This window comes from Pogoniulus pusillus, chromosome 4 (assembly GCF_015220805.1).
Source record: "Pogoniulus pusillus isolate bPogPus1 chromosome 4, bPogPus1.pri, whole genome shotgun sequence".
Lineage (NCBI taxonomy): Eukaryota > Metazoa > Chordata > Aves > Piciformes > Lybiidae > Pogoniulus > Pogoniulus pusillus.
Window position 1 is genome coordinate 6,594,465 of NC_087267.1, and position 16,937 is coordinate 6,611,401.

Consider the following 16,937-nt stretch of genomic DNA (forward strand, 5'->3'; position numbering starts at 1 on the left):
TCAAGCACCACATCCACTCTCCTTTTAAACACCTCCAGGGATGGTGATTCCACCACCTCCCTGGGCAGCCTGTTCCAGTGCCTGAACACCTGCTCAGTAAAGAACTTTCTCTGAACATCCAACCTAAACCTCCCCTGATGCAACTTGAGGCCATTTCCTCTTGTCCTATCATTACTAATTTGGGAGACAAGACCAGCTCCAGCCTTACTACAACCTCCTTTCAGCCAGTTGTAGAGGGCAATAAGGTCCCTTCTCATCCTCTTCTTCTCCAGACTAAAAAACCCCAGCTCCCTCAGCCACTCCTCATAGGTCATGTTTTCCAGACCTTTCACCAGCCTCATCTCCCTTCTCTGCACCTACTCCAGCACCTCAATGTCCTTCCTATACTGTGGTGACCAAAACTGGACACAGTACTCAAGGTGTGGTCTCATGAGTGCTGAGTTCCCCTTGTTCTGGGCTTTCTCCTAGAGTCGACTATAATCCCAGAATTTTCTGAGCTCTTAATAGGCAATGAGTCAGATTTCTTCACAGAATCAATCAGGTTGGAAGAGACCTCCAAGACCATCCTCAATTTCAGTGTCTGCATCGATTCAAATGACTGAATCTGATAATCAGTTGCATTTCACTTTTGAAGCCACACTTATTAGAAGCATCCATGCTTTTTACTGCAGAATTGATTAAATTCCCTGAAGAGATGAAGTGTTAAAAGATGCTTGCTCACTTGTGTTGTCTTTATGGCTGTAACTGCCTACATGACATATATCAGCACAAAAAGGTCTCAAACAGCATAGAACTGGGATAGCTACGGGGGAAGACCATCATTTGCAATCTCTCCAAGATGGTAGGGCTCAGACAGCATAGAACTGGGATAGCTACAGGGGAAGACCATCATTTGCAATCTCTCCAAGATGGTAGGGCTCAGACAGCATAGAACTGGGATAGCTACAGGGGAAGACCATAATTTGCAATCTCTCCAAGATGGTAGGGCTCAGACAGCATAGAACTGGGATAGCTATGGGGGAAGACCATCATTTGCAATCTCTCCAAGATGGTAGGGCTCAGACAGCATAGAACTGCGATAGCTACAGGGGAAGACCATCATTTGCAATCTCTCCAAGATGGTTTATGAGAACAGAAATACTATAACAAGGCAAGTAAAGAAAATTATTCAAGATCAGCCTTGGTCACTTTGAAAATACTACGTTGGACCTGAAAACTCTATTACTTAATAAACCTACACTTGAAGATATAGAGAAACTGATGAGAACCAGCAAATCCTAATCTCACAAATGAGTAATTTAAAACCAAAACCCAAACAAATGAACAACAACAAAAAAACCCATCAGGACTGAAACAAAAGGGGTGGAAATTCACCAAGCACTTTAGAAAATGAGAAACAGGTAATGCACAGGAGCTTCTTCATTCTGTCAAGTAAGAGACCTAAATGGGTAAACAAGGATGCAAAGACAGAGAATTGACCTCCTTGTGTTAATGCTTATCATAAGTAAACACAGGAACAGTTTGGACTATAAAGGATAGTCTGTTTAAACTTGGCTATTTGGACAACAGTGATTTTGATGCAGTTTGAGAATTATTGAAATATCAAAGGCAAGGACAGCAGTGTTTTGTTTAAATGGTTCTATAAAATTCTGACAAGACTCATGATCACTGAGACAGCAGCTGAAAGACTTCACTGATTTGTTTTATGGGAATGGCCATAAATCAGGTCCTAGTTTCAATGGCAGGAGCTGAACCTGTGAAAAAAAAACCCTACAAACAAAATTGCATAGTTTGTACACCTTTGTCCTTCTCCAGTTTTCAAAAACCTGTATAACAGGCCTTGGTGCTCATTGAGGTAAGTGGAAGCATTTGGCAGGTGAAAACTTATGTAGTTGGATTCATCCATTTAGGATGCAGCACAGAGCCTACTTCTCCTCATTCTTGTCCTTATTCACTATTGCATTTTTAACAGAAGAAGCTACTATTTGGCAAGAAAAAGCATGACAGAATCTGTCCCTATGTAAGTAGTGATTGAGAGTTCAGAATGAACATATTGCCAAGAAAGCCCTCCAAGGGATTAAGAAAGATTATCCCTGCTCATTGAGAATGAATAATGGCTGGCAGAATAACATTCTTTCCATCAGTGAAGAGAAGGAAGAGATGCAGCTAGTTATACATGTACTGTAGCCAGTAAAATAATCTTCCTCTGGTTCTGTTTCTCACTGACATCACTCACTGATCATTTTTCACTATTTTAATTGGATTCTGTCAGAGTGATAAACCCTGTTTAAGGCAGCAGCAGAATAAAGATCACTGTCTGGACCACCAGGCTTCTGAAGCAACAAGTGCTAATAAAGGTTTCACCCAGGAAAGGTCAAACATTAAGAAGCCCAACCCTGCTATAATGAACTCAGATGATACTGTAGCTACAAAAATTAAAACACCTCTAAGTAAAAATCTGAGTTTTGAGAAGCTTTCCAGAAAGTTAAGCCAGTTAGATAGAAGAGTATTATGAGAGGCCATCTTTAGGCCTCATAGTGAATGCAAATACTTGTTGAACTAAAAAAACAGGCCCTCAGGATGGTCAGGGCCAGGCCAAATGCTCTGTGTGTCACGCTGAGAAACAACTGTGAGCCTGCTCCCCTTCCTAGCAGATGGAGAGGGAGGTTGGCTCATACATATAGAGATGTAAAGACAGGCAAGTTATCCCAGATCACAAGATGAAGATCACACTTTTGAGTTCCCCAGACACATACAGCATCAAGCTTTGCTAGAATCATAGAATCACAGAACTGACCAGGTTGGAAGAGACCTCCAAGATCATCCAGTCTAACCTATGTCTCAGCCCTATGCAATCAACTAGACAAGGGCACTAAGTGCCTCAGCCAGGCTTTTCTTGAACACCTCCAGGAACAGCAACTCCATCACCTCCCTGGGCAGCCCATTCCAATGGCAAATCACTCTCTCTGTCAAGAACTTCCTCCTAATATCAAGCCTCCCCTGGCACAACTTGAGACTGTGTCCCCCTTATTCTGTTGCTGGTTGCCTGGGAGAAGAGACTGACCCCCACCTGGCTACAGCCTCCTTTCAGGTAGTTGTAGACAGCAATGAGGTCACCCCTGAGCCTCCTCTTCTCCAGGCTAAATAACCCCAGCTCCCTCAGCCTCGCCTCACAGGGCTTCTGCTTCAGGCCTCTCACCAGCTTCTCTGGACACGTTCCAGTACCTCAACATCTCTCTTGAATTGAGAGGCCCCATAACTGGATACAGCCTCTGCCCACCCAACCAGCTGGTCAAGGTCCCTCTGCAGGGCTCTCCTATCCCCCAATAGATTTACACCTGATCCTAAGTTGGTGTCATCTACAATCTTACTGATGCTGGACTCAATCCCCTCATCCAGATCATCAGTAAAGATATTGAACAGGATCAGGCCTAGCAGTGACCCTTGGGGGACACCATTAGTGACTGGCTGGGAACTGGATGTGGCACCACTCACCATCACTCTCTGGGCCTGGCCCTTCAGCCAGATCTTGACCCATTTCAGAATGGTCTGTCAGCTTTGCCAGGAGCTTGTTGTGGCAGATAGGGTCAAAGGCTTTGCTGAAGTCCAGGTAGACTACATCCACAGCCTTCCCCACATTCACCAGGCAGGTGACCTGATCATAAAAGGACATCAGGTTGGTGAGACAGGACCTGCCCTTCCTAAACTGGGCCTGATCCGTTGGCCATACTGTAAGGGCTGTGTGATTGCACTCAAGATGACCTGTTCCATAACCTTGCCTGGCACTGAGGTCAGGCTGTCAGGTCTGTAATTTCCTGTTCCTCCTTCTGGCCTTTCTTGTGGATGGGCATCACATTGGCCAGCTTCCAGTCATTAGAGACCTCTCCAGTGAGCCAGGACTGTTGATAAATGATGGAGAGTGGCTTGGCCAGCTCAGCTGCCAGCTCTCTCAGCACTCTAAGATTAATCTCATCAGGTCCCAGGGACTTGTGAGGATCCAGTGGCTCAGCAGATCCCTTACTGCTTCCTCCTGGATTACAGGGGGACTATACTGGTTCCTGGCTCCATCTGTCAGTTTGGGACACCGGTTGTCCTGAGGGCAACCTGTCCTACTGTTGAAGATTGAGGCAAAGAAGGTATTAAGTACCTCTGCCTTTTCCTTGTCTTTTGTTACTATATTCCCCTCTGCATCCAATAAAGAGTGGAGGTTGTCCTTGCCCCTTCTTTTGCCATTGATATATTTATAGAAACATTTTTTATTCTCCTTTACAGCAGTGGCCAATCTAAGTTCTAAATGGGGTTTTGCTTCTCTATTTTTTTTTCCTACAAGACCTAGCAACTTCCTTAAACTCTTCCTTGGATGCCTCCCCTTTTTTCCAAAGGTGACACACTCTCTTTTTTCTCCTTAATTCCTTTAGAAGCTCCTTGCCCATCTAGTCTGGTTGTCTCCCTCGTCAGCTCATCTTCTAGCACATTGGGACAGCCTGTTCCCACACCTTCAAGAGTTCTTTCTTGAAGTAGGTCCAGCATTCCTGGACCCTTTTGCTTTTAAGGACTAGCTTAAGGCTCTAGTTTAAAAGCCAGGCCTCCCTTTGCACCCAAAGCTTTATTTTCTGTGAAGCTACAGACTACCATTGCAAAATCATTTGGTTTATCAATTTTAGTTTTCTTGATGTCTTTACAGTAACCAAACAAATGCTTTCATTTGAGTGGCAAGCACTGCACTTGAAATGAAGGATCTGTTATTCTATTTCTCCACACCTCAAGAGATAGTCATCAAATACAGCCCTCATGACTTCTCACTGGAGTAGCTACAGCTTTTTACATAATCATTAGAGTTAGGGCTAAAAGTTTCATTGTGAAATTCCAGTCAGCTGGTATGGAAGAGCTGTGCTCCACTGAGCAAAACTTATTTTCATACCATGTGAAAACAGACATCACACAGCTATGAACACATTCCCACCTCACACTGTGAGGATGTTCAAATAGCTATTGAACAATAGTCATACCAAACCTACATTTACAAGTATTTTACTTTGAACCTGTATTGGTCAAAATATTTTCTACTGGTGAAAATTCAGACCTAAGGCTGGGTTAGCCCATAATTTGTACTAGATGCTCTACAGGTTTTTTGGGGAAAATGATACATGTGTAGAAAGTGGAATTGTTTTTCACTGAAAGAGTCACTAGGCATATTGGAAACATACAGATATAGTACATTTCCCAGATAAATAATAACTTTTTTCCTAGAGAAATAATATTTTGGGAGTATAAGTTTGCAAATTATTCTGAAAGTAAGTCTGACACAACCAGATATCTTATCATTAGTCCTGGGAGGGCCATATATCCAGACCCACCCAATCCACACTGCAGGGTGTAGGTTCAATGGTTTTGTGATGGCTATAAAAACGTGATGATCTCAAAAAATGCTTTATGGTATAAGGAAATATGCTTTGATTTGCTGGATGTGAAGCAAGCTTTATCTCCCAAAGAACAGCTTAATGAAGAGGACTCCCTTCTCTGAGAATATTTCAGTCATCAGCATTTCCTTATTTTGATCTAATTTTTGAAACATTGTCAAGGAATACAGCTTTAACTGCTTCATCCACTATTCTCACAGCTCCGTTATTCTCCCTGTGATGACATTAACATCATGCATCAATTAGCAATGATATGTTGTTTGTGTAGAAAACAGCTTTAAGCTACAGCTTATGCCTACAACTAGACTATGAGACACAAGGGAATGTAGAAGTGGATAATAAATAATCTTATATATAACCTAGTGTTGATAGATTTATTCTCCATTTGATTATGGCTGTATGCATGGTCAAATATTTTATGGGCAGCTCATGCAAGCATTCATTGCTGCTTATAATTGTGTCATTTCAACAAACCAACAAGAACAGTTTTAGATCAATGTACTCAAATGAATACATTAATAAACATGAAAAGTGAATTCAACTTAAGATGAAGAAACAAAAGCAACAAGTAAACAAGAGTTGGTAAATGCAAGCAGTGAAACTGTTGCAAGCTTAACCAGAGTGTGTCTGTTCCCACAGTGGATGTCTGAAACGGTGAAATGACTGAGGCAGCCATCTCCCAGGTGCATCTGTCCAACAACCATTGAAGAATCAAGCATACAGCATGGTTAACACTGTTACTTTCACAAGTGCTCTGCATAAACTGCTTTCTGGTGTATGATCTGTAATCCGTAAGAACTGTTAACGCAAGCAAAACTGTAAGCCAATTCTGAGTAAAAACCCAGAAACCTCCATTTCTATGAGCTTCACTGTCTACATCTGAACTTCCAGATGTCTGAGCTCTGAATGAAGCTTACCCTGGGCCTGAGTCATTTGCAACATGCAGATTCTCTGACATCTAATAAGATAGTTAAGATAATTAATAAGATGCTTATGTTTTTTTCCCAGGCCAGCTCACTTGGTAAGGACAGAAGGTAAGAAACATTTTCAGCAGACTAAGGCTAGCACACAAAAAGACTTTGTTAGGAATGTCATGTGCCTAAAACTTAGGCTAACTCCTGCCCCGTAAAGAGCAGTTAATTCCAGAGCAGTTAATTCACAGTATCACCAAGGTTGGAAGAGACCTCATAAATCATCAAGTCCAACCCTTTACCACAGAGCTCAAGGCTAGACCATGGCACCAAGTGCCACGTCCAATCCTGCCTTGAACAGCTCCAGGGACGGCGACTCCACCACCTCCCTGGTCAGCCTATTCCAGTAGCCAATGACTCCAATTCCAGTGCAGTCTCATTCAAAGTGTGATTCATGTGATGTAAACACACACTCTCATATCTCTCAAAGTTGGTAAATGATCTGGACTACACTGGACCTACATGAAATTAAAGTTCTGTATAATTGCAACAGAAGTAGGATTCTGTCATTTCATTTATTTTGTCGAATAATCACTGTTTTGTTTGCAAGCAGCTCTGTAGTTGCTCTTTCACAGCTCAGAGAAGAAGCCAAATCTACCAGATCCTGTTGTTTTGGAGCTTGGAAATGATTAGCAGCACAATTCATGTATTTTCAACCATATGTGGAATTTAGGGAATTTGACATGTCATCTAATGGCTAGACTTCAGAGAGTCAGAAAAGAGACCCAGATCCAGTTTCCACTGACTGTGCAAAGACACAGGTATAAAATTAGTTAACATTCAATTTTTAATTTGGCAAACGTCAGTTTAGTTTTAGTGCTCTGTAACACTCACAGATCATCTGAATTCTCTTCAATGTAGCATTAACAATGAGTCAACAATATGAGAAGTACTTTAGCAAATATGCAAACTCTAAGGAAATATGCCAGAATACAGAGTCTTAATCAAAGCTTTCAGAGTTTGACTCGAGCTGTTTAAGGTATATAGTTATGAAAGTGCTGTTATTTGGACTATGTTATAAAAATGTATGTATTTCAGGAATAAACATAATTTTAAAGACAGGTGTGGCACAAAACCAGAAGGGTGCCAAGTTGTGTCAGATGTGCATTTACTACTGAACAATCACATGGCATAATAAGTAGTAACAGTGATAAATTATGTTCATTACATCAAGGATTAGCAGTTTCATAAAGCATGAAAAGACAGTCATTACTCACAACCCTCTTCAAAACCATTCCTTTATTTGCATCATCCCAAAGTACTTTTTTCAGAAATGTTGCCATATTACTGAATGAAATTACAGAGAGGAAACTTTTTAATACCTCAAAAAATTATCTTGGGGATTCCAGATAGATGAAAGAGCATAATTAGTGGGTAATTCAAAACCCCTGAATATGGAGTGATGAAAGAAGGCAGATGGAAAGGAGTTCAAATGATCAGGGCTCCTATCGAAACTATGTGACTATATTCTACGACTACATCTTATCTTACTAGAATCACAGTGCTAGATACCCATCATTTAAATGAGAAACACTACAATTCGATTTAGGTAGTAGTCCCCAAATTTCTAGTTTTGGAGCATTTTGTGGAGGATCACAGTCATGAGAAAAAAGGGTCTGAAACATGTGCAGGTAAAGGGAAGGGATAAACACCTTCAGGGAATCACAGGACTCTCCTCTAGTTCATCCCTCCCACTTAGCAGTAACGTGAATCTGTGATAAAACAAGCTACATCTGAATATGCAGACACATGGAAATGTTAAAATCAGCATTTATTGCTTGCTATTATTGCAGTGCCTGTGTGTCAGAACAAGAATTAACTGAAGACACTCCTCTATGTGGAGACTGGCAAATGTCATCATTCACAAGACTAGCACTCATCTAAAACTTTTAACTCTTGGCCTCACTAAACTAAGAAGCACTTTTCCTTCGAATTTTAATAAATGGTACTTTAAATAACTCTTAGAGACATTAATAAATCTAGAATCCCACTAAAGGCAGAGCAGCCTGCTCAACCCAACCTGTGTAACACACACCAAAGAATCTGACTCACTAATTCCTGCCTCAAGCACAGAAATAATTGGGAGACATAGCAGCTGCCAAGGCAAGTAGCTGCAGAAGTTAACTTGATAGAGATCACAACATCTTTATTAGCAATTAATACTCTGTTGTATGGACAGTTTGATAATTCAAGGTGCAGAACACTTTTCTGGCTATGTATTCCCATTCATCAAGAGCAATCAGCAATGCAAACAAGAATACAGAATTTAAGAGAATATTGAGCAGAAAACCTTATTCAAGGCCCAGTAAAAGTGTTTGCCAAGAAAATCTGAGAGACTTACAGAACCATCACACCAACAAAAATCACTAATACCACTGGTTACAAAAAGATAAAAACTCAACCTACTCCTATCATTAAAATTGATTTACTATACTTGAGCATCCTGTTGAAACCTTCAAGTGATATAATCTCTTAAACCATTTTCAATTCTCAGGGCAGCCTGAGTGCTTAGGGAACTTAGCCTGCAGTCCATTGATAAGAAAGCAGCACCCCAATAGCAGAAGCTGCTCAGGTACCGATAATGCCCTACAGTATCCTGTGGCACAAAACATGCATTTAGAGACTGCAGGTGGGCACAGAGATGAATATATAAACATATTCAGTTGAACTATCCTCGGCAAGGTTCTCTGAGCTAGGTACACAGAAGCCAACTTCAAGGTCTTTTTCTGTGAATTGAAGAGTACAGAGCAAAGTGCCTTTTCATATCCTGCATATCCCCTATGTTTTTAATCAATGAAGAGCACAAAATGCAAGCCCAGCACACTTCTGTTTTCTTCCACTGTAATGGTGAGGGAATCTGTAAAGAGCAGGTGGAGAGCAGCTGGTATAAAAGGCAACTCTTGCTCATCAGCATGTAGCTAAGAGCCTGCAACACTGTCTGCAATAATAGATTAAATTTGAAGGGCTAACTGAAGATGCTCTGCAGCCACTGTTAGGGCATTTCACCTCTGCACATACGAAAATTTCCAACATAATTCAGAAGAAACTAGTTCAAATCCTCCTAACATAATCAGCACAACAAATAAAACAACCAGCACTATAGATTTTTTCCTCAGAGACAGTAAAGGCAAACTAGTTCCCTCACAGACCATAATATGCTCTGTATAAAAAGGAATAAAACTGGAATAACTCTGTTGACTAGACTGGAGCTATTCCAGCCATGCACTAATCAAAATGAGATCACAAGTTGACTCAATGTATACAAACAGTGACAGCTGCTGGTTTCTATAGCAAAATATAGTAAATAATTATTACCAGAAATACAAGCAAAAGCAACACCTATGTTTGATTCAATTACATGCTTCCATGAAAATTACAAGTCTGTAATTCTTATGAACTAAACTCAAGTAAAGGAATGACTTCCAAGCAACAAAGCCATCAACAAATTACTACCTCAAAATCAATCACAGAAGCAACAGAAATTCCTAACCATTTTTTTTTCAAGTTACCCCCCTATCCCCCAGTTTAACTCAGTTTTTCAGCTTTCTTACATTTTGGTTTCAAATACCTTCAGCATAATACTACAAAATATGATTTTCCTGTCAAAGGTGTATATAACCAAAAAGTCAAAATCTTTTCACCAACAACTTATTTGCTTTCCATTAAGGTGTTTTAAGCAGGATCTAAGCCTTTTCTTACATAAAATTCAAGTAAAACAATCTAATCCATCAATAATGTCCTCAAGATGGCCTCGTATATGCTCAGAATTAAACACTCCTAAATCTTTTATTTTCTCAAAGTGGCAAAGATTTGCTACATCCCAATCATATTTCCCAGATGGTGTCATGAACCTCTTAACACTTCATTTCCATCATGTTCCATGTATTGAGAAATCTGTTTTCAATCTTTCAAACACAAACAAGGCCTCCACCCTCAGTCCCCTGCTAGATTCAGCAGTCCTTCGCCAACATATTTTTCATATTCTATTTAGGGTGAATAAATTAATCCCCTCCCTCATCAATCACACAGAAACCTTCAATGACAGATTCATGTTCTTCAAATTTATTCGTAAGTGTATTATTTATGTCTTCTATGAAGAAAGAGAGGACATACATTCATCAGAAAGAAGTAGCTCCAAGTCAGGCTAAGAAAAGTATCTGCAAAGCTGACTTGACCTTACTCTTGCTCCCAGTGTACTGGAGCTGTGACCTAGAGATATTGCTGCTTTTACATTTCATCTAGGGACTTGCTAATGCTTGTTTCTGATTGCTCACAACAAAAAACTCCTAAGGCATCTAAATCCAGTTCCAGGGTCTGTTTGTATGTTTATACCTTGTTTGTCTTGCATCCTGTCCTACTTTTGTAAAATGTTCCTACAGAGGAGAGTTGGTTTTGCCCTTCAGGTTTCTAATAAATGATGAACGTGGGTCTCCCTGTCATTGTTGCATTTCAAGATCCACACTGTACTTAGTGCACCATTTTGTCTCTAGTGACAGAATAAGCTGTTCATTATAAAGAAAGCATGCTGGGCTTCACTTTGCATAAGAAACCTAGAAACCTAGGACTACGTGGACCACCCATGTCCTTGAATCTAGTGCTCTGCATACACATTTAACCACGCACACTCACATCAGAAAACTTCACAGATTATCTGCTCTCCACACTCCTATCTGCAAATCACAAAACACACTCAGCAACCCATAGTAAGCTCCAGAAGTTGTCATAATTATGATGTGTGACATTTGAATATGAAATTCAAAATTTTATCTTCCTTGTATATTAATGCCAGAACTTAGATTCCAATGTTTGTCCCCAAACATTCCAATGTTTGTCCCAGAGTGCCCGGATTAACAAAATTCACGAAGAATCAGTGGAATTGGCTGGACTGAAAACAACATTTGAAATCAACATTCTCCCAGTTGACCACAAGATTCCAAAGCTAGGTCTTTCTTCCTCATCCCTCTTTCTCACACTCCCAGCTGCACAATGGCTGTGCTTCTGACAAGCTGTTTTTCAACACCTCTGTCTGAGAGACTTGTGATTCTGGGCAGCCAGAGTGGCGTGCCTGAAAAACTCCAGCTTGAAACTGGAAAGAAAGTTACTCACCAGTTGCCATCTCATAGATTTAGCATGAGGACCTGCATTACCATGATGAACTCAGCTCAGTGTTTTCAAAACATAGTAATGAATACCCTGGTTTCAGAAGGTGCTAGATGCTGGATTCCAGGCTGGCAGACATACTTGCCCTACTGCTGTTGATACAAGTGCCTTAGCTTCAGAGAAAGTTACTTGCCCCTTTGCATTAAACTTCCCACTGACTTGCATCAAGTTCCCCTTTTCGCTGGGCAGATTCCAGGATCTAAACTGCTTAAAGCACACTTCATTCTGGTTTGAGATTCCATGCTGTGCATTTAAAATTTAAGTCCTTCAGCTTAACCTGTAGAATTCTTATCTTGCTAGATTAATCTCTACCCCACTTTTGTGGGAGCTGGAAAACAAAGTGTAATAAAGGAGAACACAGGAAGCTGGTAAAGAGATTTACCACCATCTTCCCAGATCTCTAGGGTTCCATTCCTCCTCCTGTGACAGACTTGCTACCTTGGGTGAGGCAAGTCACCAACTCAAAGCATAGTGTTCCTAATCTGCATTCAGGGAATCTCAAGAAATACAGGACATTCACAGCTATCTCTAAACTCAAGCTTTTTACATACTTGAAATATATATAGTGCCTTATGTGGACAGTTGCCCTTCCTGTCATGTCTAAACCAGGTACTATTTGATGTGTCAAATTTGTAGCTTTGCAGTTTACCAACTTACAACCAGCATTGGTAACTCTCTGCCTACAAAACAGGGATATAGTTCTCTCCCAACTCAGAGGGAAATCAGTTCATTACAGATTAATTACTCGGTTTTGACTTCTGAGTAATAGGCTTTCCATGAACAAACAACACCATCCTCAAGTCTGAATAGTACGATGTAAACAATGCACAGAGATTTGCAAGGAGGAAACAGAACACTTAAGACCTGCCTATTTAAGTTAGCAGCATTTGTTACATGCTTCAGAAAAAAAACAAGTTATGTAACTTCACAATCAATAATGGAACACTCCACTCCACTGCACATGCACCAGGATGGGAAATTCAGTCTGGTGTGAGCAACTGTTCATGTGGCATTTTATGACTTCTTAGTGTTCCTTTCTCTTAATTTTTTATGTACATTATACATGCAAAATGAGTATCAGCAGTGCTGCATGCTGCAGGAATAGATGCTAACTTGTAAGCAAATGTGTGTAATTTCTATGCTACTATTATCTAAGTGTCGCATACAAAACAAAACCAAACTCACATCTCTCATCATTTTCACTGCTTCCCTGGTCCTTCCCAGCTTTCTTGCACACATTGCCAGCCTCCTCTTAATATAAACTAACACATTGGTGTCCCTTCCTGTATAAGAGGAAAAAGAAACAGTATTAAGATAAAAAAAGACAAAACAAAGACTAATTTAATATTCCAACACAAAAAGAAGCAACTTTCTTGCTGGTTTTTGTTATTCACTATTATCAATGCTTTCACAATAATAAAAAAAATAGCAAATTCTGCTGATTTAGATGTGGCATAACATAACTGAAATCAGTGAATTATTCAGAGTAAGGATCCATTGGTTGGCCTTCTACCTATGAAATACAAGTAGATCTGAAGGTAGAATGAATGCTGTAGTGTATAGACCACTGAGAGAACACAGTAAGGTATAGACCACCATGCAATCAAGTGAGTCAAGGAGAAGCCCTATGAAGTTAACACTGACACAGAACCTCTGTGGTCACACACACAGAGCATTAAATTACCAATTCACAAACATGGCATCCATGGAAAAGCACACTATATCCTACATTTCTTGTAAGTTATGATACACAATTCAACAAACCCTCATCTTCTAACAGTCTTTTTCTTATGATTATAAGCAAAGCATACCATGAACTGTTTACAGAGCCTTTACTTGTTACCCATTTCACATCTCCAGATTCCTCTCACTGCTAAATTATGGATGGCAAACTAACTTGTTTCAGATATGACAGCCCTGTGTGTGAGAAGATGGCAGAAACTAAACAGCTGCAGTAATATTTTTTCTCTTGGAGAACTGTTACTTGTTCTCTTCCCTTTAATTCCAATGTGAACTTCTTCACATGCCTCTAGACCAGCAAGAAATTAATGCACAGCTAATCACCTATCAAATTACTGTATCATGCAAATACAAGACTTCTGCTATGAATTACCTTTGTGTATAGTACGCAGTCCATAAAGACTTTCATCTGTTCCTAACATTTTCAAGTCTTCCACAATAAGAACAAAATGTGTGCTGAAAACATTCCAAGTACCTACAGATCATTTTAAACTTACAATTTTCAGGTAGATTAAGCAGCAGGTTAAAAGGTCTAACTTTAGAGTGAAAAAAAAAAAGAAAGAATTTAGCTGTATTTTATATTATATACTTCTTTATCTCTATATTGATTCTTATGTGTTTCATAAACAATATGTTACACCTGTTTCATGTGTTTACATAGTGTAGCTAAGACAGAGACATTTCAGGCCAAGCTGCTTTTCAGTCATTTCAGAAGGAATGGTCAAAAGGCATTAACTAACTATGAAATTAAGAATACCTTCCAGGCAAAATTTTCTGAGGTGACTAGTAATTTGGGGGTGTATAACATAAGCCACTTTACAAAGAGGATTGCCCATGCTTTCTATAAACTAGTATCTTTTGAAAGAGGTTAAGTTGGGTACCATGTTAGTCATTATTTACTCTTAAAATTCACAGTCTAGCATAAAATATCTTATGAAGGAGATGTGACACATGAATAAACAGAAACAACAGAGGAAGATGCCTTTTTTTTTCCAAGAAACTACAGTGTTTTTCACCTGTAAAACATTAAATGCCCACTTTTCATGTCAACATCAACTTCAAAACCAGAAATGGAATAACTGCAAAACATCTGTCCATGGTCCTTCTTTAAAGATAGCTGAGCTCCTCATCTCTGTAAACCATGCTGAAGTCCAGCATATAATCAAGAGAATCCAACTTGAAACCCTCTGAGGGAAGCACCATCTGAGGCTGGAACCTCTCTAATTTCTGTGGGTGCACACTGATATTATCAAAGGAAGACTAGGTGATATAAAGAAGTGTGATGATCTAGTCTCTCCTGAAGCCACAGTGAGAGCTGGCAGTCACTTTTCAGCCCCTCCTGCTCTGTGATAATGCACTAAATTCTGTAATTAGACTGGTTACTTCCTTTGCTGTAATAACTAAGGTTCAGGACATCAGATTTGATATTGACTGTAGCCATCTACCACACAGAAATTATGAAAATACCATGCTTATATTTGCTTGGACAAACTTAACCAGGTTATCTTGGACATAAGCATCATGACAACATTTAGTTAGTCTTATTGTAAATTTTTCATAAAATCACTGTAATTTTCTGCACTCAGGATGGACAGACTGCACAAGTTAAGGTGTCACAGAGCCTGAAAATTGCTTCAAGGGCTCAGCTGCTCTGTATTTTTATTTTCACCAAAAAACCCCCAAATCATCCTAAGTATCATTTTATAGCCAACAAATGCTTAAAATACTACCCCCAAGCTTTATAAAAGCCCAGGTTGTCAGGTAGAGACTTGTGTAGACTTTTGAAAGCAGACATCACAGGCAATTTCAGTATGTTCAATTTTTATCAGCAGTCTTCAAATTATGTGAGATAGCCAGAGGCTGTGTATTCAGGTCCTGAGAAACATGAAGACACCAAAGTATGTGAGTGCTCACATTTATGCACTTCATCAGTATTATTTTTTGCCTGAGGTAGTCATTGTAGATTACAAATAACCTAGACTGTTTGCTTTGCTTATCTTTTTGTTCATTTACTGGCAGTGAACTCTCCTGCAGTTTCTTAGTCTTAAGAAGCATCTTGTGTATACCATCACAGAAGCTGAATCTGTTTATGCAACATTTTAAAGAAGAAATAAAATCTAGACTTTCAATTACAGCACTGTACTATTCCAGTTATTAATTTTTATGTTTCTGTGACCTTTCCTAATGTATGCAACAAACTTTTCAAATATCACACTTGTTAATGGGCCTCATTAAATTTTACACAGAACAATGTGGTGCACATATTTAGCTTTACAGCTGACTGAAGAAAGCTGGAAGATAATCACTTCACTCCTGTTTCCATCACTGTTTACTGCCTGGCTCACAACACCAGCCTATGTGTTAAGGCACCTCAGTGTAATTTCCTAAAACAGCATCCAGCATTTTCTGAGTACTGTAACCCTTTTGGTTCTGCTACCTTTTCTTTCCTGTCAAGTATGAGCTAGAGTATTTTCTGCACAACAAAGAAAAGGTGCATCTGTAATCTCTTGCTAGCTCAGCAACAGAATCATGCAAAAGAATTGGAACAGAATATTCTGTCTCTTAGGTCGTATTTCAGACAACTTTAAACACTTAATACATAATTCTGAGAGTGGTAAAAAGCACACAAACAACAAAGCCCAAAGAACTCCCTGGAACTTCTCCTCCTTTAAAAACTCTCTCCAAAGGAACTTACTGTGTTGGGCTTCATACTGGGCACCATGATGCTGTAACTGCTGACTGCGCCTGTAACAGCCTTCTCCAGCTTTCAGAGCTTGCTTGAATAGCTTCTCTGCTTCTACAATTGTTGTCGCTTCCTCTTCAGCCAAGAGAATATAGGCAGTAGCACACCTGCAAAAAAACAACGAACCAACCAAAACTGAGGAAAAAACCCACAAGAAAGTTGCATGAAATAAAAGCTCTACAAAGACACGCAGACAGGCAAGGATGTACCAAATACAGAGGCAATGGAGTTTTGCACCTTTCTAGTGCACTATTCTGATGAATAAATACTATGGCAACCAGACCATGACTCTCATTCGCAGGTACTCTTACCACTCAATCAATTGAGTAAACCTGCTGGTATCTGTCCCAGAAAATAAAGCACTGTCTCACACCAAGCATGGCTAGAACTCCTGGAAACCATGACTAGTTTTATGCATTATTGTTTTAATAAGACATCTCCATTGCCATAAAAGAGAAAGATGAAAGGAATCTACAGACTATAGCACTTGCCATATGCAAAGAACAGATTATCACTGTAATCGTAGAAATTAAAGAACAACACAAAAGCAACCCACACCACCCCCCAAAACAGGAAAACATCTTTAGGAATACACAGAAAGGTGAAACACACTGCCAAAGTCACCTCATCCAGTTTGGATACATAATCAGCTAAAACGAGGTGGTATATAGCCTGTTGACTTCTTTCTGCTACAAAGCACACAACTGCTAAGATTGTTCTTTACACAGAAATAGAATGGGGTGGCAGTTGCCTCCAGCTGCATTTCACAGTCATTAGCTGAGGAACAGAAAACAACAGCCCAGGTGAAAACAAGATTCCATGCACCAGTACTTGTTGTGTGTCACCCAGCTGTAAAGTAGCTTTACAGAAAAGGACCTGGGGGCCTTGGTGAACACCACGTTG

General features: G+C 39.8%; 1 protein-coding gene across 4 annotated transcripts in view; it reads right to left on the reverse strand.

Moving 5' to 3' along the window:
* The window catches only part of ST7 (suppression of tumorigenicity 7), a 160,615-nt gene that overhangs the window by 41,634 nt on the left and 102,044 nt on the right, over positions 1-16,937 (reverse strand). For all 4 annotated transcript variants that reach the window (XM_064142074.1, XM_064142075.1, XM_064142076.1 and 1 more), the window contains exons 7-8: positions 15,987-16,141; positions 12,737-12,834 (exon numbers count right to left, since the gene is read on the reverse strand). In XM_064142074.1, the coding sequence (XP_063998144.1) occupies positions 12,737-12,834; positions 15,987-16,141 (253 nt within the window). The remainder of the gene's footprint in view (positions 1-12,736; positions 12,835-15,986; positions 16,142-16,937) is intronic.